The sequence below is a fragment of the Scleropages formosus genome, chromosome 4 (genome assembly GCF_900964775.1).
Source record: "Scleropages formosus chromosome 4, fSclFor1.1, whole genome shotgun sequence".
Taxonomy (NCBI): domain Eukaryota; kingdom Metazoa; phylum Chordata; class Actinopteri; order Osteoglossiformes; family Osteoglossidae; genus Scleropages; species Scleropages formosus.
The window spans coordinates 27,887,154-27,909,057 of NC_041809.1; the positions used below are offsets into that span (position 1 = coordinate 27,887,154).

The 21,904-nt window shown below is 43.7% G+C and overlaps 4 protein-coding genes across 6 annotated transcripts; 1 reads left to right on the forward strand and 3 right to left on the reverse strand.

The window, feature by feature from the left end:
• Window positions 1-277: 277 nt before the first annotated feature.
• On the forward strand, window positions 278-2,860 carry pop7 (POP7 homolog, ribonuclease P/MRP subunit). The gene is made up of 2 exons (XM_018751848.1): window positions 278-386; window positions 1,695-2,860. The coding sequence occupies exon 2, from the start codon at window positions 1,699-1,701 to the stop codon at window positions 2,143-2,145; it is 447 nt and encodes a 148-aa protein (XP_018607364.1). The 5' UTR covers window positions 278-386; window positions 1,695-1,698; the 3' UTR covers window positions 2,146-2,860.
• A 2,048-nt stretch (window positions 2,861-4,908) lies between these two features.
• On the reverse strand, window positions 4,909-10,088 carry LOC108934275 (erythropoietin-like). 3 transcript variants are annotated; one of them, XM_018751861.1, is made up of 5 exons: window positions 10,025-10,088; window positions 8,230-8,360; window positions 8,053-8,136; window positions 7,784-7,948; window positions 4,909-5,347 (listed from the first exon to the last, which is right to left on the reverse strand). In XM_018751861.1, exons 1-5 carry the CDS (start codon window positions 10,038-10,040, stop codon window positions 5,195-5,197), a joined length of 549 nt encoding a protein of 182 aa, XP_018607377.1. In that variant the 5' UTR covers window positions 10,041-10,088; the 3' UTR covers window positions 4,909-5,194. The 3 variants fall into 3 exon arrangements, with proteins under 3 accessions (XP_018607377.1, XP_018607376.1, XP_018607375.1); XM_018751860.1 differs by having other exon boundaries at window positions 8,053-8,139; XM_018751859.1 differs by lacking the exon at window positions 10,025-10,088 and having other exon boundaries at window positions 8,053-8,139; window positions 8,230-8,382.
• Window positions 10,089-14,054: 3,966 nt separating this feature from the next.
• On the reverse strand, window positions 14,055-16,720 carry LOC108934286 (endonuclease domain-containing 1 protein). Its single transcript, XM_018751874.1, has 2 exons — window positions 16,351-16,720; window positions 14,055-14,986 (listed from the first exon to the last, which is right to left on the reverse strand). The coding sequence occupies exons 1-2, from the start codon at window positions 16,636-16,638 to the stop codon at window positions 14,378-14,380; spliced, it is 897 nt and encodes a 298-aa protein (XP_018607390.1). The 5' UTR covers window positions 16,639-16,720; the 3' UTR covers window positions 14,055-14,377.
• A 3,309-nt stretch (window positions 16,721-20,029) lies between these two features.
• Window positions 20,030-21,698, reverse strand: LOC108934190 (endonuclease domain-containing 1 protein-like). The gene is made up of 2 exons (XM_018751718.1): window positions 21,405-21,698; window positions 20,030-20,717 (listed from the first exon to the last, which is right to left on the reverse strand). Exons 1-2 carry the CDS (start codon window positions 21,696-21,698, stop codon window positions 20,139-20,141), a joined length of 873 nt encoding a protein of 290 aa, XP_018607234.1. The 3' UTR covers window positions 20,030-20,138.
• Window positions 21,699-21,904: the final 206 nt, after the last annotated feature.

Here is a 21,904-nt window from a genome sequence, read left to right on the forward strand (position 1 = left end):
GACTAGGGTTATTTATTAGTGACATGGCTGGAATATCTCTAATTGAGACTGGTGGAGTCGTTTTCAACGAGACGAAATTATTTACACAGAATTTAAATATAGGCTTTAATTCGACAAGTGTAACTGTTCCGCACTAACAGTGGGACCAAAGAGGAAGGGCCGTCGCCGTCGCCGTCGCCGTCCCCGCGCTCTGTGTAGCTCCTCCTCTTCCTCTTCTCCCTTCCTGTTCCCTCTTCTTTCCCTCCCTTCCTGTTCCCACTTCTTCTTCCGGGTCACGGTAGTCAGCCTGCACTGCGGTGGCCTTAGGTTTAGAGTGAAAGTGAGAGACAGAGATACTACAATTCCTATACCTGTACCAAGACCAGCATCTGAAGCAAGGTGATAAAGTGAGTGTTTAAACGTAATATTGTGGAACGCTAAGTCTTACACAACGTTTTCTTGTTTGTCCTGCTGGTTTTGTTGGCCGACTTGACTCTTGCTTACCTCACTCACTGGGGGGGACATGGCTGCTGCCTACGCTACGGGTTAGCGGTTACTCGGCGGTCGAAAAGCCAATAGTGCCTCTTAGCCAAAGGCTAATTAAATGTCAAGTATAATTTGTGGCGCAAAGTTGTCCGTGAAGGCGATGATAACTTTGTTCGCTCTTATGTAGGCTCAGACCGAATGAAGCAACTTCTTCTTGTACTTCAGCTAGTTTCCTGCTTTTCTGTCTGCCACTGTTTTTCCACATTCAGACACAGTGATACTCTACCTGAGCTATTTGTCATATGAATGTATTGGTTAGCTGACACGTTTTCAAAGTGACAGTATTTTGAGTCATATTTAGTGTTAGTCAATGTGTCAATAATAAAATATGAATTATTTAGCCATTTATACAACTGGGTAGTTTTAATAGAGCATTTCAGGGTATGTCGTACCAGGTTCAAATTTACATTTATTTAGCAGATGCATCATGCTTTTCTCCAAAGTGACTTCCAACTAACTAGTGTTATCAGCCCACACACCTTATTCACCAAGGTGACTTACACTGCTGGATACACTGCTTACAATGGGTCACTCATCCATACATCAGTGGAACACACTCTCTGTCTCACACACTATGGGGGAACCTGAACAGCATGTCTTTGGACTGTGGGAGGAAACCAGAGCACCTGGAAGAAACCCACGCAGACATGGGGAGAACATGCAAACTCCACATAGACTGAGCGGGCATTGAACCCATGTCCTCTTGCACCACCGAGGCACTGTGAGACAAATCTTGCACCTTGAAAGTAATTCAGCATTGTTAGCGGCTTTGGAGAAAAGTGTTGAATAATGTAAATGTGGCTTGAAATGGTAACTTTCAGGGTATGAGTGCATATCCTTAACTGCTATGCTACCGACTCTTAAAACAAATTTACCTCAATGCAGTTCTTTTTCATATCCAAACTACTTAGTCCTCTAGTGTTGACCTAGTGTCTGGAGTACTTATCTATATATGTTTCTGTTTTTGTACAAATCTTTATTGTAGCTAGGACAGCAGGTGCAAAGAGCTTGACTTGATTTATGATCTGAGTCCCAAGTGATGCCATGCTGTAACCCTAAGGAGCAGCTTAGCATGTAGTGTGTATGTCCAGCTCTTGAAATGTTGTACCTTGATTCAGATAAATACTTTTTTCATGTGTTTTCATTTCATTATGTGCCCATTCCATCAGGAGAATGTCAGAGTCCTGTGGTGCTGTGTCCCTGTCACAGTCTCAGTCACTGCCAGGTGTAGCAGGGGGCTCAGCAATGGACATGGATCCTGTGGAGTTCACCCTGCGCAAACGGCTGCCCAGGAAGCTGCCTCGACGCCGTAACGATGTCTACGTTAACATGAAAACAGACTTCCGTGCCCAGCTGGCACGCTGCCAGAAGCTCTTGGATTCAGCTGGACCAGGCCCCAGAGAGATCTGTATTCATGGACTGGGGCTAGCGATCAGTCGGGCCATAAATATTGCTTTGCAGCTTCAGGCATGCAGCCAGGGGGCGCTGCAGCTGGCTGCCAATACCTCCACTGTAGAGCTTGTGGATGACCTGGAGCCTGAGGACCCTGATGAAGGGGAGACGTTAACTCGCACTCGTAACAACTCTGCCATCCACATCAAGGTGTTCTACCCACAGTGAGTTTGCTGGCTGGTATTATTCTGGAGACTGCTTGGGCCTGTCTGACCTCAGACTGATAAACCTTTACTGCAAATATGAATACACCAAGAAGAGTCCCAATGCAAATTCTTCTGGATGGACAGCAGTTGTCTGTCAATAAGTAATAAACAGGTGAAATGTGGCGTTATGTGGAATTGTCACACTGGCATTGCATGCCCTTTACTGTTTGACATGTAAGATGTGAAGTCTTAATTTTTCTCATTGATCTTTGTTAGATGTTGCATGCTTGAGAGAGTGATTGTAACACAGTGAAGTTTTTGAATGTTTATGGGATTTTTAACTTTAGGAGCAGTTTAATGTTTTCTCTGTTTATTTTTAACCAGAAAGTTGCAACTGGTTTGTAGACAAGAGACTGTTTTTCAGGGTTTAACTAATTTAGCTTCATGAAAATTTCACCCTAGCCCCCTTAGATGCAGTTTAATATATAATGAGCCATAAATGCATGCATGTTGATGCAGAGTATGGATTTTAGTGTTTGAAAATTTAATCAGTCTAGGTAGCTAAATTTTATTGGTGTTTATTTAGCTTTCATAGATCCTGTCTTTAATAAAATTAACAGGTCAATACCAACACTAATGAGAAGCTTTTTCCTGGGATGTATTTTTTTTTTATGTTTTGATGGGGTGATAGGTGTGGCTTTGCAAGAAGTACATTAATAAAGTGTAAGTGAATTCTTTAACTTGCTTAGTCCATCACTCTTGTGATATACATGCAGGCTTCCCTTACATAATGAAAATTTTCTTGTAGGGTCCATTCTTGTAAAATGAAATCTTCATTACCATTAATATAAATGAAAATAACAGGTTTCCAAGCAAAAAGTTCACCCCTCTATTTTTTAAACCTGCTAAATTCCAGATTTTTGGATAAAGCCAGAGTATCAGAACATTACTTCACATTACAGTTCTAGTAATGTAATTACTGTGATCACTTGTAACCCCATTCTGCTTTTTTGTAACTCATTTTTTTATAAATGAGTAGAAGTCACACAGCTGGACATTTATAATGTTCTTGCCTTGCAAGAGAATTCTGTGTTTTCACTTCAGATCTGAAATAGTTAAGGCTTTCCTGTGCCGTTTCAACTTTCTTTAAATGTTTGTGCTGTAGGGCTCATTTTTACAATGAATGGTAGTGTTATTTTAGCTCTTTTTACAAAATTTAGGGTGCAGAATATTCTCTTGTATGTTCCAGTTCTCTTTATGAGTTCTGGTTGTATGGGGAAGACTGTACCGTCAGGTGAGATGTGGCTGATTTGCCCTTTAGATGGCAGGAAAGTCCAAGAAGAGTTAGGTTGAGGGTCTGTTACAGTTTAATGCAGTATGTGGTTGTCAAAGTGCAATCATATGTCACTAATATTAACTACCAAATATTAGAAAGTTAGCTTTCTATAGTTTAAACAGATCTATGCACTTTTAAGTTAAATACATTGACTATGTTTAATGCATTGAATGCATTTTTTTCCCCCCAAGTGTTAAACTGAATTAGTTCCATAGAACTTAATATGCTTGACTTTTAAGAGCATGTACATAAGACAAAAATATCTGGAAGATTTGCTACATAAGTAACGTAATTGGGAAAAGGGGCAATGGTAACAAACACCATGAATAGAAGTAAAAAGTGGTATGCTGAAAACATGCTGCAGAGGAAACAGGAGTGATGTTGCTACGTGGAGCAATATGTGAATAATTACAAGATGTCCAATTTTCTGAGTATTTATTGTAATATAAAACCTGCCATAACTAAACTATAAATATCCTTAAATAAGTGCACATCTGTAAAAACACTCATTTAAAAAGTAATGCTGAAACAGACTCATTTTCATTAAACGTAAGCCGCCTTATGTGAAAGTGGATGACCTTTCTAGCTACTGAGAAAAAGGCTTGGGGTTCATCTACAAACTGATCAATGTTTGTTACCTTTCTTGCACAAGTTTTACAGAGAAGCACATGGACCTTCATGTGCATGCAAAGAACACTCACTGATAACATTTCAGAATAAGCAGTGCCTCTCAGGGCTCCTGCATGCATTCTCTCTTTCTCATTGAATATTTCAATCACTGCTTTTCAGTTTATAACTACTGAAGCCCACAGCCTGCTCCACACAGCATTTCCTTTTTTCCTACTTTGTTTCCCTTCTGTGGCACATTGCGTAGAAGGGTCTCAATTGCTGATGTGATATATAGCTCAGGCATACACTGTCTTCTAAGGAAGACCATTACCTGTAATTATTATTGTTCACAACCAACTACTGAGAAGACATATCTAAAGGAACATCATTATTTAGACATTTCAAGAAGTCATGTAGCTGTACTTATCCTGAAAAGGTAAAACATCTTTAGTACATCAGCAGGGTTACTGCACTTACTGGCATCTGACACATTTTGAACCCACATTCTGCTTCTTAACCCCTTCGTTTCTACCCTTCTGATTCCTCTTGTTAATACTCGACACATACACATGCAGACACACACACACACACCTATTCACATCCACCAAAGGTATGGCTTCGACCATGAAAGACACTCACATCAATAAACATTTAAGTCTTTTACACAATGAGAAAGGGAGACTGAAATGTACAAAAATAAAAATAATTTTTCAGAAATCTCATACAACATACTACAAAGGCAGACACACATGTATGAAAAAGGTTTTTTCCTGACATCTCTGTATGTAGTGTGTATATGTCCCACAACTAGATGTGGCAGATGCATTTGGGAAAGTGAGGTTTGATGGAATTTTGGGAGTTTGGTCTCTGGCTTCCTCCAGTTTTGGCTGGATTGTCAACTGTGGATGGAATCCATTCAGTTAACAAAAAAATTACAATAGAAGGTAGTGCAATAGTCAGATGCAGGCTTGCTGGAGCACAAGGGGACGTGTCCCCCCGCCCCTTCGAGTTATGGCTTTGATCCGTTTTGTTATACGAGGTAATAATGGTGAGGTTCAGTACACCGTGTCCTCTCCCCTGGATTGTTTGCTGTAATCAGAACCCTTCCTACACCTTGCAGGTCCGGTCAGCTGCTGCTCCTGTGGCACGCTGGTGCGTGGGACAGAAGTAGGCGAACTTTGCCCCTCAGGAAGTTGGTTTGGACACGGAAGAGTTCGGGTGTGGATGATACCTGCCGGGTGTCCAAACTGGCTGACTCAGTAGGGGAAGGGGACCAGTCCTGGGGACAAGGAGGACACTGGATTTAGAGAGAGTCAGCGGCAGAATAAATCACACGTTATCGCTCGGTTCCAGACGTGGACCGTGAACGCTAAGGTCCTGGAAATGCACACAGTACTGAGAAGAAGGCTGACTGGTAGCCCACTCAGCAAACAGCATGGAGTAGCGGGGTTAGTGGACATGTCTGTTAATAGCTAACGTGGCTCCAGTCGTTTGCTCAGCGTGGGCCCCTCTGTGGGCACCAGGCACATTTTTCTCATAGCGTGAACTCTGAGATGTACGTCGCTTTGGAGAAAAACATCTGCAAAACGAACAAATGTAAACGCAAAGTATCCTAAGCGCGTCCTTCGTCTGTAAGCCAGTTCCGCAAGTGGGTTGCCAGGTGTCTACAGTCATCGCGTAATAGTCTGGGACACCTTTCTGGGATAAGACTCAAGCCGATACACCTCAGAAGGTACAGATTGTACCGTGTATTTCATATGTTCAGCCTGGTGGGGTAAGAATGCGTTCGGAGGACCGAAAATATTAGCGATGGTCCTCAATGGAGTTGTGCAAAAATACAGAGGAGAAAAATCAGGCTTGTTGAACACTGGGGGAGTATCTTACCTCCCATTTCTCCCCTTCCTGCATCTATGGCTCAGCTGATAGTTTGAAACAGCAAATTTTACAACATATGTAATACAACAGCTGGGCATTTAAAAAAAGAATGCGACAAGTACAACAGAAGGTTCACTTGGGATTCATTACTCCAATCACTAAACAGTAAAGTACCTAGTTCTGCAACTAATTAATAACACATATGTAATGATTACCTGATTAGCACCATGGTATCATGGTGCTAATCAGGTAATCATCGCATATGCATTATTATACATAGACATGCATCTTTGCATTAGACCATGCATCTTTGGACCATGTTCACTAATGATCACTTTAGGAACTGTGCTCATAGACACATTTTCATTAAAATTACACCTTGTATCAAACCATGACCTAATAATAATACGGGACTCCACGCATGCAGCACGGCTTGTGCATTGGCATTGTTTACATCTGTATGAGGAATAAATAGCAATTTTTATTAATTATTTGCAATTGCACATTATTTGCCATTAATGCATACCTAATGTTAAATAAAGATGGTAAGTTTTCCTAGTTTTTGGTATTTTTGGTAGGCAGAAAACAAAACTGCAGTCAAAATAATAGTGGGTACTGCAATAATATATTTTATTATACTCAAATACTGTATATTGTGTATGTTCTGCATCAAATGATGTCATGGATAAAGGAAAGAAATTATTCCATTTTATTTTAAAATATCGTGACACACTGGGTATGCAGGATTTGGGGAGCGATCAGGTGTGAGATATGGGGTGGAATTATGGAGATTTTTTATTACAGACACAATACAAATAGTGCAACAAGAACATAAGGGAACACAAGACAGGATCTTTTGGCGGCAACCACATCAACAACAGCCTGAGCTTCGCAGCGCAATGACTCCTGTCCTTCATCAGTACAATACAAACTATGTGTGTGTGGCCATGTGCCTGTGTGCCACTGAAATTTTAGTCTTTTAAATTCATTTTACAACTCTGGCACAATATGTAATGTGTTATTTCAACATTCTATATTAAAATAGCTGTATTTTTCCATGTCCCAACTGTCTAAGTAAAATGTTTCCATCCATAGGAGAGGGAATGTCCAACAATCGTATGGGTAGCAGACAAGAGCAGTTACCACCAGCACTTTGGGTCTTAACCCTGAAGTTAGGTGGGCAGAGACTGTATTAACTGCAGGCAGACAGCTGGTAGTGTAGTGGATAGAGCTACTGCCTTTGGACCCAAGGGTCACAGATTCAATTCCCACCTTCAGGTGTAGCACCCTTGAGCAAGGTACTTACCCCGGATTGCTCCAGTGAAAATTACCCAGTTATGCACGCAATGGGTACAACCCCATGTCCCGAGTGAGGTCACGGCAACATGGGGCACAAGGTTGGAGGGGGAGGGGACGCACCCCGGACAGGACGCCAGTCCACCGCAAGGCACCCCAAGCAAGGCTCGAACCCCAGATGCCCCAGAGAGCAGTCCTGAGCCAAACCTGCTGTGCCACCACACCCCCCCCACCCAGCTGCATAAATGAGTAAATAACTGGAAGTATCTTAACACTGCACATTGCTTTGGAGAAAAGCATCAGCTAAATGTATAAACATGAATTACAGTTTCACAGCCTCTGCAACTTTCTTCTCATAATCTGCTACCATTTTTTCTAGCAGAGATTCATTTACTAAGGCTGAATAGGCATGAGGAATGTCACTTTCACATACTGTAACTATTACTCTCTATACTGTGATCACATCCTGAGATTCCCTGTATGCCAACTTGTTCAAAATGCCTTGTCTACTCCATTGACCAGCTAGGCCTTGCCCACAGCTTACCTGTATGTTAAGGGTGCGAATCACTTGTCTGATGCTGTGTATGTTACTGTAGCTGTTATCCAGCATACTTTGCAGTGCTGTGTTTGAGACCGAAGCCCGGACCACATCAATGGCCTTGCCCAGCAACCACAGACCTGACTGGACCTCCTGAGCTTGCTCCTGGACCTATGGATACACCACAGTAAATGGCATACACATCTATGGATTATCACATATGACCAATGCAACATCAGGGCCCTTTTCAAATATTCTGGCAGGAGCTGACTTACATTTTTCTTATCCCAGGCAACAAAGTCAACACTTGTCAGAGGAACAGTGAGTGACAGAGACAGAGCACACTCTCTTCTGCAGGCCTGCTGTGACAAGAAGGCAGATGAGATTTATTGCATGTAAATTCAACTGCAGTCAAGTGCTCTGGCAATAACGGAGCTTAGGCATAACCTCACCATGGCAACTTCTGTATCTTGAGCCTCCCTGATGAAGCGGTCCAGGACACGTGGGTCGCAGACAGGCTTCAGAACTGAAGGCATTCCTGAGCGAGTCCACTCCAGCACAATCAGCAGCACAGCAACAAGTCCTATGACAACGTATGTCTGCATTTAGTTCCTATACGTCCTGCACATTTCTAAAATCAAATTTCGTGCCCAGGTCAGGAAGTCACATACATGAGAGTCACACACATTGATGATACATGCATGGTAATTTACTACGGTCCTATATAATCATAGAAAGGCATGCTGCGTGCTCGATGCATGGTCACATGAACGGGGCAATGATTTTTATTTCTGTTCTGCACACTACCATGCAGAGATAATCTCAGAGAATGGTATATGCACTAATGCAACCCAAGACTGTAGGCCACTGTGTGACTAAACAAGGAACTTGGCTGAAACTAAAAGGTAAAAGGGCAGTTTTCTGTACTAACCGCCAATTTTTTATTTACCTTCTCACCTCCCGTCCTCTATTTCTGTGCTGGACTACCCCCAGGGGTGAACTTGGCAAGCTTGGTGTAGAGAGTTCCACACAGATCACACTGTGAGGAGAGCCAGCCTGGGCAGTCAGCTTGGTTAGCCTGCGCAGGAGACTGGCTGACAGGATGCTGCTAATACCTTTGTACTTGCTGAATACCTTTCCACATACAGGAAACACCGATGCTGCCAGATATCAAAAGTCATTGATCAACACGGACTACAAGTGACGTGACATCCTGCTGAGGGACCTTGGAAGCTTAGTGCTTTGCCTACACTTTCTTAGGGTTTTCGTGTTTTTCTCATGGGTAGAATGATTCTCATCAAACAGCAATGTAAAGAGGCTCATCGTCAGGTCTTAGACCAACTATATGACAATGCAGACCTATAGAGCAGCAGTTTATTGCACGGTTATTGGAAGACTGCCTTAAACCTTATCAAGTGCACAACCCAGAGTGGCCATGGACCTGTACTCTGTGGACACTCAAGACGCAGCTTCTTATGGGGGTACGTGGCATATATCTAGCGTATTCGATTTTTTTTGGCTGTGTGATCAAAGTGCTTAACCACAACCACACAATTTATTCATTCCGCTGACACGTTTGCCCAAGGCGAGTTACTTCAAAATGAATTCTAACCTTCAGAACTGCTTCGAAACAGCCAAGCAAAGAGAAGTCGGTCAGAAAAGTGTTGGGTGCACCTTTCTGTGGTAGGGTAGCAAAACTTTGTGCCAAAACGCAGAAAAACACAACTGATGAAAAACCTAAAGTTTCTCTTTCAAAGAGCATTTAAAATCAGACTGATCCAAAACATGCTCTGCATAACACACATTCTGAAGCAGAAGTTAAAGTTCCCCCAATGAATCATAATCAAAATCCTGTGGTTTTTTTTTTTTTTTTTTGTTTTTTTTTCATGTGTATTGATGTGAGGTGTATTTTGAACATCATTGAAACTTGCAGGAATGGCTGCTGTGGAGCACTGAACATCGCAATGACTGCACAATTACATCTCATGCCTTCATGATACATGGTCACATTTATCATAATGATTTTTTTTTTTTTTTTTTTAAATCCCCATAATATCTCCAGATCACTCACCGACACCACACCACGCCTGACAACCCGCTACTTGCAGACGTCTCCGGTCATTTACAGCTCTTTTTCAGCCCTGTCCCGTTACCAGAACAGCCGTACTGACGCCGATCAATAAATCACTTCCCACCTGCGCCGACACGCGACTTCAGCCGTCAACGCCGGGTTGCAGTCAGCCTCACCTGTACCTGAAGACATTCGCGAAGAGGAGCTGCATTTTTAAAACACTTGGCGTGAATATTGATCGTTCCGGCACGTGTCTCGGTCCGACTCGGCGCGAGGAGAAAAGAGCACCTCGTGCCACTGCGCGATCGCGGGGGGGGGGGGGGGGGGGACGACGACTTGGGGAAGGGGGGGGGGGGGTGTCTGTCGCCGATCCCCGCACAAAACTTTGAAAGATAATCGCCCGTTTATCTCCTTATTGAGGCAGCGACAAACTGATGGCGGGAACAGCATTTTTATTAACTTCAAGCCACGCTGAAATTAAAGCTTAAATCACTGAAAATAAAATATATCCGCTAAGCTGTGCTCGTTTAAAACAGTCGATTCATTGATTTTATGCCATGGCATGAGTAGCGTGATATGCGATATTCATATTCTGGATTGCGCTCAAAAACAAGAGGCGTGAGCTATATAATTTAATGCTTCACATGACCCATCATTAAATGGTATCCATATTTCTGAGAAGAAATTTAATTATGCGTTAATTTACTGTCAATACACCTGACAGTAAATGTGAATTTCTCACATAAGATGTTTTCCTTGTGTTTAAGTGAAACGGCATTAATCAAAAAATGTGCTTTTTCGTAAACCTGCGTATAAGTTTTGGCAAATATGGTCAAATGATAAACCTTACTCTTCTGAAAACTGAATTGAAACAATATATGTTAAAACTTTACAAAATGAACCACTGAAATCTTATTAGGCTATATTGAATTGTATAACTTGTTTGGAATATGCGTGAATTTAACCCTGACCAACAATGTGATTAGAGTTATATACATGCCTTTTCACAGTTTTGTTCTTTATTGCTGTAGTCATGTTTAAATTTTTGTTTTGGTGTTGAAATAAAAAAAATGATTCAACGGTGCTTCGCACTCCTCTTCTCTTTGGGTACGTTTTACTGCTAACTAGTGGCTGGATGCGGAACTGCAGGCTGCTTCAGCTCGCTAAATACAATACCACAGTACCATGGCAAGAGGTGCACAGTAGGGGGCGCGGTAGCGCAGCGGATTTTGCCCGGGGCTTGCACTGGGGTTCAAGGCCTGCTCTGGGGTTTGAGACTTGCTTGGGGTGCCCTGTGGTGGACTCGTGTCCCCCCCTAGGTCTGTCCCTCCCCTTCCAGCCTTGCACCCTGTGTTGCTCGGTTAGGCTCTGGCTTGCTGCGACCCCACTCGGGCTGAGCAGTTTCAGACTGTGTGTGTGTGTGTGTGAGGTACACAGTGTAATTCTCCTAATTTTTAGAAGAAATACTTGCATGCTTCCTATGCACCTTCATTTTTGTTCTAATGCTACTGCATGTATGCGTGCATCTGACACCGTGGTTGTGCATTGTGTGCACGTGCCTGCGTCTGTGGAGCTGTTTGCCTCGGCCAGCCTGTGTGTAAGCGTGTGGAGTTGTTTACTCTGTCTGAGCCAGCTTGTACGTACGCCAAAGAAAAACTGTGTAGAGATGGGTACGTGCAGCAGAGCACGCGTTGAGCTCCACCAGGAGGGGTGGTGACCCCCATGGGAGTGAGTGTGGGGAAATCAGATTGCAGTATGACCCCAAACAAACGGGGATGGGGGTGGGGTAGAAGGCAGGTGAAGGTACAACTTGTAGGCTGCAAACGGGATCTTGCGTCCACATGACCCCACACAGATAGTACCCCTCATACCCCACATGAACTCAGCTTGCCTTCACAAGACACATATAATGCCACACACACGTGTGCAGGTGAAGGACATGGAGACCACTGTGTCCTTAATCGCTGTGTCACCTGCTTCCATATTTCCTTAGCAATGAGAACTTCAGTGAAATTATGATGGAGTGGATCACCACATTTTGTAACACTAATCTGAAACTCCCTTGGCCTTTTGGCTCGGTTGTGCTCGTATTAGAGTGGCCCTACAGTGACCTGGATCCATTAATACTGTAGTTATACACAAAGAATTGAAGAATTAACTGATACGCAGTGTTCCAGCAGTGCTTGTAAACATGTGGTTATTTTTTTACTAGCGTTGGTGGCATAGTGGCACGGCGAGTAGTGCTCTTTTCTCATAGCACCTGGGTGGTGTGGGAGGCTGTGAGTTTGAGCCCAGCTCAGTCTGTGTGGAGTTTGCCTAGCTGCATGAATGAGTTAACCATTTTTGAGAAAAAAGTTTCAGCTAAGCGAATAAATGCAAATTTAAATTACTTTGGAGAAAAAGCATAAGGGGGAAAAAAAATGCATGTAAAGAAAGGGTTTATTCTGCCCTCTGCTGGGAAACACAGGAGGATCCATTGCATTCACCTGACACTTTTCTCTAAAGCTACTTACAATTATTTATCCTTTCATACATACACACACACACACACACACACACACACACACACACACACTAAAACCACTTGTTCCAAGTAGAGTTGTGGCAAGCCAGAGCCCAACCTGGCAACACAGGGCATGGGGCTGGAGGGGACATACCCAGAACAGGGTGCTAGTCTCTCACAAGGCACCCCAAGCAGGACTTGAACCCCAGACCCACCAGGGTGCAAGACCCAGCCAAACCTGTTGTGCCACTGCACCCCCTTCCTTCATGCAGCTGAGTATATTTTCTAAAGCAACTTAGGGTAAGTAACTTGCTCAAGGGTACTACAGCTAGAGGCGTGATCTGAACCTGCGACCTTCAGGTTCAAATGCAACAGCAGCTCTAACCACTACACTCCCAGCTGTCCTGTGTCCTATACGCTGATGAAGCTCACTCAGTGCAGTTGGGAATAGTTTAAGACATCCAGCAGGAAAATGTGTCACATGAGCAAGTGAGGGTAACCAGATGGGTGAAAGAAGCTTGCTGGTGATGTTGCACAGTGATGCAGTTTACTGTAGAGCACTAGTATAGCACAAGTGAAGCTTGGTAGTGGTATAATGGTTAGTGGTGGGTGGCACAGTGAGTAGCACTGCTCTCTCAGAGCATCTGGGTGGTGTGAGAGGACATGGGTTCAATTCTGGCTTGGTCAGTGTGGAGTTTATGTGTTCTCCCTGTGTCTGTGTGGGTTTCCTCCCATTGTCCAAAGACATGTTGTTCAGGTTCACCCAGAGAGTGTGTGTGTGTTCCACTGATGTATGGATGAGTGACCCAGTGTAAGTAGTGTATCTAGCAGTGTAAGTCACCTTGGTCAATAAGGTGTGTGGCCTGGTAACACTACATGGAGTTCACTGGAAGTTGTTCTGGAGAAAAGCATCTGCGAAATGAATAAATGTGTAGTACATGATAGTACTGTTAAACCAGTGGTCCAGCATGATAGGGATGTACCTGTCGGTGATGCAGTGCACTGATGTAGTTTATTAGTGGTGTAGCAGTACCTTGTTTCCAGTGTAATCCAAAGACACAGAGCCTTAGTGTCCCTCAGTGATGCAGCTTGCTGGTGGAGTGCAACGCGAAACAGCTCAGGCGCTGCACAGCCACTACTGCTGATCACATGTCGTTTGAATGGAAAAGATATGAACCCAACAGCCCTCCTCCTGCTACCGACAAAAGGAACACCTGATAACATTTGCTCACCCAGAGTATCAGTGAAAGCAAAAAAATGAAACATGCAAATTGAGGTCGCAGTCAAATTGAAGGAGAAAAGACTTCAGTAATGTTTTTCAGTTTTAATTTATAATGTTTGTAAAAGACGTTTAAGCTAATTATGCACCCTCGTTAAATCCCTTTGCCCTTCACGGTGCAATAAGAGATTTCCTCTCCGCTATGAAAGCGAAGTAGAGAGCAGGCTTATGGATCAATGTCAGATCTTCACACACAGCCCAGCTCAAAGTGGGTTTGTGGTTTGTTGTGTGTGTTTATGAATTGTGATACCCTCCTCCTTGTGCACCTGCATGAAAAACTACTGTTAAAATTTTGCTGAATTCAGTAAAAACTGAAACAGGGACGTTTTCAGTAACAGAATTTCTGAAACGACTGTTTCTTTTCAAGTAAAAGAAATTAAATGAATCATAATTTAATTGTACATTCTGTTTTATTTACTCCATCTTTACTGGCACATTGTCTTGTTGATGACATCACATCATTTGTATTCTAGACATACATTGTGGCCTTACATCTATATCTGGATACAGGTAACTTGTTATAAACTATTATTCCGGAAAAGAAAAAAGTTTTAATTCTTTTCTGCACCAAAGTCATGCCATGTTTACAGCTTGGGAGATGTGACAATTTTAAAGTAAGATATTTCCATCACACTAAAGCAAAACAATGTTTAAAATATCATGCTGGCTAAATAGGGAGGAAGAAGAGCTTCAAAAGGCATTAAAACTAATTTCGGGGCAATGCAAGGGCCAGTTTGGAGCACTCCCTCAAATGGTGTGGTGCAGGTACTGTGGAAGAGGGGAGGGGGAGATGCAATTGTCATAGAAGATCTGGAGGTTCTGGTCCACTGCCATTTTGTTCTTCAGGTAGATCTCTAGGTCCTGCACTGAGAGCTCATGGACGGCGTTCTGTTCCTTGGCATTCTTGGCCAGGGCTGCGTGAGAGGGGAAGAATATGCGGACATCATGAGGAGCATTGCGGTCGTACTCGGTACAGCAGTAGGCTGACCACATTTCCTCAGGGATTGCCACTCGGTCCTGGTTATGCCGACGGATCATGTGTCCTGCCGTGGTAACTCCGGTGACGATGAAGGCCACCCCGCGGCAGTAGTTATTGAGCCGGATACGGATGCGCTCCTCGTGTTCCCTCCATGGGCCGATGTTGAACTCACGGACTTGGGGCACCACGTTGGTCAGCGTGTAGGTAGCAGCTCTGTCATGGGGATCGGACTGGTGCTGGTCTGGGTTCAGGTGGCCACGTTCGTACATGACAACATTGGAGTAGTCCTCCAGGACTGCCTGGCTGTCCTCGAACTTCATGTGGAGATATCCCTGCGGGAAGGGTTGCATGTTCCCGTCCCCATCAATTTCTGCGAGCTGAGGGACAAAGAGCAGGAGCAGTGCAGGGAGCGGTGGGTCAGTGAACCGTGCCATGGATAAAAAAATCATTCACAGCTTATAGAAGGACAAAGGATCTGGAGTAATTTGACAAAAAAATGCAAGTACAGGATGGAAACTGAGAAATGATCAAAGATACATTTTCAGGTTCTGCTCATATCTTTCTGGTTATAAAGACACTGTATACATGTACAGTACTGTGCAAAAGTTTTAGGCACTTGGAGAAAAAAGCTGTAAAGTGATAATGATTCCAAAATAATGATTTTTATTAATTATTATTATATATAGTAATAATATATTTATTATCTTAATTAATAAACTTCCTACAAAGCTCAGTAACCATCCGTCATCAACAAACGCTTGTCCCGAGGATGACCACCTTGTGTCTTGTTGCTATACTCACTCTTGCCATGGTGTAAGATCTGTGAATTAAACTGCTACATTTGACAAAACCTCATATTTTCAGTACTTTTGTCCCTCGCCCAATTTTATTGCCTCTATACAGCTGTTTCTGCCTCACTTAATCAGTGTGCCATACCAACACCCCAAGTTCTTTCTTCGGCACAGCTGGTTGTGTGGTGGTTAGCGTGCCTGCCTTTAGACCTAAAGGTTGCAGGTTCAATCCCCACCTTGGGCTGTAGTACCCTTCTGCAAGCTACTTACCCTAAATTGCTCTGGTACTATTACCCTGCTGTATAAATGGGTAACTGATTGTAATAATTGTAAGTTGCATTGGAGAAAAGCATCAGCTAAATGGTTTATTACTATTTTACTTTCTTCAACAACATATAAAACCCTTACTGTAATACAGTAACTTTTTGCAAAAACGAATGCTTGGAAATCTAAAATATGCTCTTTCCCATTGACACCAATGCAGAAAACATTAAATAACTGTCTGAAACAAATATTTTTGTGAAACGTCTAAGTGCTTAATACTTTTGCACAGTACCATATCTTTGCCTGTCTGCTTGCCCTCAACAAAATGCCTTTTCAGATGTGTTAAGTGCTGGTTCTGATATACTCAAGCTTACATGATACGTTGGTGAAGTAAAACAAGGGCATCAATAACAATGACTTTTCTGGATATAATCTAATACAACATTCATCCTATTACTCTTTTTTCTTTATCTGATGCCTTTTTCCAAAGCAATTTACAGGGACAGAACCAGCACTGACATCTGAATTAACTATCAATAACTGAGAAAGGATACCAAAGTATCGCAGCGAAATCGTTTAAAAAGCAAAAACAACAATCAGTCATAAATCTATAGCGTGACGTCTACAGCGCAGTCTTCAGAGAAGCACTTAGAAAGGCAATTGAATCTCCACTGAAGATACTTCACCTGCGGCTCATACATCCAGGGGTAGTCAACCCGGCGGTCCCCCTCTGTCTTCTTGAAGGTGTAAGCTGAGTAGATGGGGATACGCTGCTTTGAGTCGTACAGCGTTGCGTACCGAGGCTTGTCAGCATAGCGCTGGCAGATCTTCTTCAGCGTGGTAGAAATGATGCCGCGGGGTGGTGTGCCCATGTATAGTGAGTCCTTGCAGCGCTCAACATGGTTGAAGTCCTCCACCACAGTGGCATGGACCACCACTGCACTGAGAAGCAGGCTGCCTAGCAAGGGCTGCATGGTGACCGGTGCGACGGAGGACACGGGATCTGGGACACGGTAAAGCGAGCGTTCAAGAGTGTCTGTGAGCAGCTGAAGGAGATGCAGCACAATGACAGCGCTGTCCTGCAAAGTGAATTTAAGGCTTGCTGACTGTGTATGCAAAGTACTCTGTGGCTCGTTCTGGTCACATGGAGATGGGCCGCACACAGGAGGTACCTACCCCAGCACCTGGATGAGGGGGGTTTGTGGGACATGGCTTCAATATGAATATTGTGGTCTCTGGTGGAGGGGTGCGATGGCACAGTGGGTTGGACCATGGTCCTACTGTCCGGTAGGTCTGGGGTTCAAGCCCTGCTTGGGGTGCCTTGTGATGGACTGCCATCCTGTCCTGGGTGTGTCCCCTCCCCCTCTGGCCTTATGCCCTGTGTTACTGGGTAGGCTCCAGTTCCCTGTGACCCTGTATGGGACAAGTGTGTGTGTGGTGGTCTTTTCAGACAACTGGATGCAAGTAGCTCTGACTCATTTGGATCATTCCTCCCACCATTTTTGGGGGCAGTAGGCTGTTTAATAGTTGGAGCTGTCATCTTCCCATTGAAAAGTTTTGGGTTTGAATCCCCCCTCCTCTCCTATTACCCTTGATCAAGATGCTTAACCTGAACTGATACAGTGAAAAAGACCCAGCGGTATAAATGGTTAAATCATTGGATGGAGTTATGGTGGCTTTTGCCAGTAGTTGTGCAGAGTGTGTGCGTGCGAAACAATGTGAGCTGAGCAATGTGAGACGAATAAACACCGTCCCACCCCAAAGCAAAGTGTTAACACTGAAAAGGTTTCAAAACTGTCCTGCATTATCTGCCTGCTCACATACCTGCTGCTCCACCTAGGCAGATGCCTGGTTATGAAAAGTAGGGCTTTATCAATCACTGTGGTGCAGGAGGAAACAAAGGTTCTTCAGAAATGCGCTGGGGAGGTAGGTTCTGAGAGCAAGGCTGTGCTGGTGTGGACCTTATCGGTACAGAGGAGTTAGTGTGTGACCAGTGTCCCTGCTGAGTGACAGAGCACTGAAGGTGAAGAGAAAAAAGGGTGGTTGTGAGGCCGGTGGAGGCACTCATGAGGACAGGTTGTGCAGAAGTACAAATACCAAAGGGATGCATTGACTAAAGCGATATAAGGAGTGGAGGTGCAAACAAAATGGACCATGGTAAACATTTAAGAAATAAAAAATATACAAATGTTGCCGAGGAAAAAGAATTTTTTTGATACAGTCTATACCTGTTGTTCCCTCTGTAAATGCAATATGTTGATGACCAAAAAATAATTAATGTCTAATCTGCATGATGATAGTAAAATATCAGAATATCTGGACAGTTTTTTTGGATCCTTAGGTAGTAATATGTGAACACATCTATGACACCTATCAAATACTGTATGAGTTTTGAGGATGTATTTATGTTTTTTATGTATTGAATCTGTCTCTGTATTGCTGTAACCCAGTGCTATTCTGTTAATCAAAAAAAGAAAATGTATATAAACATTTCTTATGATCTCTACTCCAGTCAGTTCCTGGAGCCCATCAAATACAAATACAATATGTTCTCTCAGTATAAAAACAGCACAATAATATTCCATATTAATACCTCCTCATATATCCTACAAACTCCATAATAGAAAAAACTTATAATAAGTTAATTATGTAACATGCAGCTGTGTGCTGAGTTAAGACAATGACTGGGCATGAGATGGTTCAGAGTGGACTTCTGGGGGTTTATTGAAACAAACAGTGCGATAGCCACAGCTTAATCAAACATAAACTACACTTTTCTTCTGCATGGTTCCACACTCAAGTTGCTTCTTTTTTTTCCCATCAAGTCCTTTAAATTCTTTAGCTGTACTTGAGCCTCATCTCCCACTAAGGTGATCATCTGATAATCCAGGATGAGGGTGTGGCCTATGCTTCTGTATGCCACAAATGATTTAATTAAATCTAATTTGCATTAAAGCCTTAGTGTGTTAATAGGTGAGTGACTGCATGTGACTGACTGTGTGTGTGGCTACCTTGTGATGGGCTGGTGTCCCGTCCAGGGTATACCACCCTCGGTCCTTCACCCAGTACTTCTGTCATACGCTCAGGATCACCGTGACCTTGACCAGAACAAGTGGTTTTTGAAATTGCATGAATAGATGGATGGATTCTAAAATTGTTGCTGGGATTTTTCTATTACCTAAATTTACGTAAAATTCTTTTGAGGATTGTGTCACGACCTGCGCCCCCAACTCATCGACGACACCTGCCGTTTCCTGATGGAAGCGAGCATAAAAAGGGACAACGAGGAAGCCAGGGTGCGGAACCTCGTTTTGCCTCCCTTGTTTCCAGTATGACGCAGTTACCGTGAACCCAGCCCGATACCGACCTTCGCCTTTTGGTTCTTGACCACGCTCTTTGTCTTGTCCTCTGTATGACGTTTGCCGATTGCCTGTCCCACGACCTGAATTTGGATAACGATTTGGATTTATTAAACTTCGCAACTCTTTACTCTGCACTTGAGTCCATCCTTCATCCAGCGCTACCATGACAGATTGTCTGATTCTCATCTTCCTTCTGTTAATATTGTGTTTATTTGGTATTGTCTGGTATCAATTTTCAGTTGAAAAATAAGTGTTTAATTACAGACACACACACATCATCTGAAACCGCTTGTCCCGTATGGGGTTGCGGGGAGCTGGAGCCTAATCCGGCAACACAGGGCGTAAGGCTGGAGGGGACACACCGAGGATGGGACACCAGTCCTTCGCAAGGGACCCCAAGCAGGACTTGAAGCCCAGACCCACTGAAGAGCAGGACCTGATCAAACCCACTGCGCCACAGTGCCCCCCTTAGGGTTTAATTATATACAGTATTTTATGTCCATCTAATTAAAAATTTTCATAACTTTGATAAAAAGTGAATACTGACTTCTCTGCTCGAGGCCCCACTATCACCAGCAATGAATGTTATAACTGCTGGATTTAATCTTTAAATCTTCCGGTTTAAAAAATGATTACCTCTGAAGTAGCAGAAACATAAAATTAATGAGAAACTGGGGCAACTGACTATCAGTCAGTGGACATGAGTGGACGGAGGATTGTCTCAAATATTTGTATCCCTCACACACGTGACAGTGATAAAACATTTAAGAGCCAAATAATACATGTAGCATAATGGGCAGTTTAGTTGGAAAAATCTTTTAGTTCTACAAAAATAATACATTTTTTTTTTAATTTTCATATTGCAAGCTGCTGAAAAAGAAACAGGTAAAGAAAGGCCAGTTCTTCCCCTTGTTGTTAAAGAAAAACACAGGTCACAGATTCAGGCTACACAAATCTGGAGAGTGTACTCCTACTTTGAATAGATGTGCTGCTGTGTGTGGGCTTACACCAGTTATTAACTATAATTCTGGTTCAGAGAAATAAGGTACAGAGAGCATTTGACTGTGGTATGCCTAAGATAGGTTTGCCCCTGATGTCGACTGTACAGGAGCCTAAGCTGGTGAGTCACAATCATCCACGAAGATCTGGAAGCTTTTGTCCACAAAGGTGACGTCCTTGAGGAAGTCTTGCAGCTCTCGCACGGACAGCTCCTTTACCCCGTGGATGCTCTTCATGTTCTCTATATATGCTGCATATGCAGGCAGCATGTAGTGCACGTCAGACGGCGCGTTGTGATCGTAGCCTGGGCAGCAGTAGGCTGACCACAAGAGTGTTGGCACTGCCAGGCGAGGCTTGCCATCTTGCCATATCATGCGACCAGACACTGTAATGCCCGTCACCACATAGGACACGCCGCTGCAGTAGTTATTGAGTCGCCGGCGAATGTTGTCCTCGTACTCCTGCCATGGTCCGGTTCGGAAGCCTGATGCCTCCGGCACTACATTGGTCAGGCTGTAAGTGGCAGCCTTGTCATCCGGGCTGTTATGGTGCTCGTCGGGATTCAGCTGGCCACGCTCAAAGTCGACAGCATTGGCATAGTCCTCCAGCACTGCCTGGGTCCGATGCAGGAGTTGGTGATGGTAGCCCTGCACAAAGGGCTGCATCTCTGCTGTCTCCAGGATGGAGGATAGCTGGAGCACAGGAAGATTCATGAAGGTCAGTGGGAGAGGGGTAGGAGTTAGGGGATGGGGTCGAGGTGACACATAGAGTAAGCTGGGTGAGGGAGTGTACCTGATCAGTCAGATGGAAAAATGTGGAATAATAAAAGCGACAACCTGTGGAAATGAAAACAACCCATGCTCAGATAATCTTCAGGTGTTCAAAAAAAAAGTGCTGTAAATGTAAGGCTGAAGGTGAAAGCATGACTAAATGTATGCATAACTAAAGGGGTATATAATTATTAGTGACACAAGTGTTGAACTGCTTCCACTGGATGTTGGATAGATAGATAGATAGATAGATAGACTGACTGTCTGACTGATTTATTATTTAATAATGGAAACTGCAGTTTACTCTATACAGTACAGAAAATGACAGAGGCTGAGGAAAGTCACTGGTAAAGTAAATGTGGTACAACACGATACCCTCTGCAACACAGCTCATTGTGAAGTTTGAAATACAGCAGCTTGGTACACCATGTGGCAAAGTGCTACCCATGACACCCTGGGTTAAAGTGTAAAGTAGCATCATAAAACATCTCACGTATACGTGCAAATAAAATTACACGGATTTATGAATTTCACGGCAGAACTGAAGCACAGAGGGTATAAACTCAATGAAGGCGTGAACACAAGCGCGAGAAAAGGCCTTGCGCGTACCTGTGGTTCGAACATCCAGGGGGCGTCCATCGTCTTGAGGCCATCCGACTTCTGGAAGATGTATGCGGAGTAGATAGGAATGTGGTCGATTGGGTCAAAGAGAGTGAGGAAGCGTGGCTTGCCATGGTACTGTTGGCACACGTACCTCAATGTGGGATCCTGCAGGCCTTTCGGCGGAACACCCCTGAAGAGGAACACCTGGCAGTCTGGAGGCAAGGACCTCAACACACTGGCCCCCACCAGCAAGATGGGTATGCCTTGCAGACAAATGAGCAAGCCTGCCAGCTTAGCCATTATGAAGGAATGCAGAGCAAGGGAGCAGCACAAAGGTCACTCCCAGAAAGAGAACAAATGCGAAATACGATGGGAAGCCTACAGGGTGCGTGAAAGATACATGTAAGGGATACCTGCAGAGAAGGAGGAGGAGAGACACTTGCAGTTAGAGAACTGGAGAAGGGAGCAAAAGAGAAACGTGAGGAATACTTGCAGGGAGAGAAAGG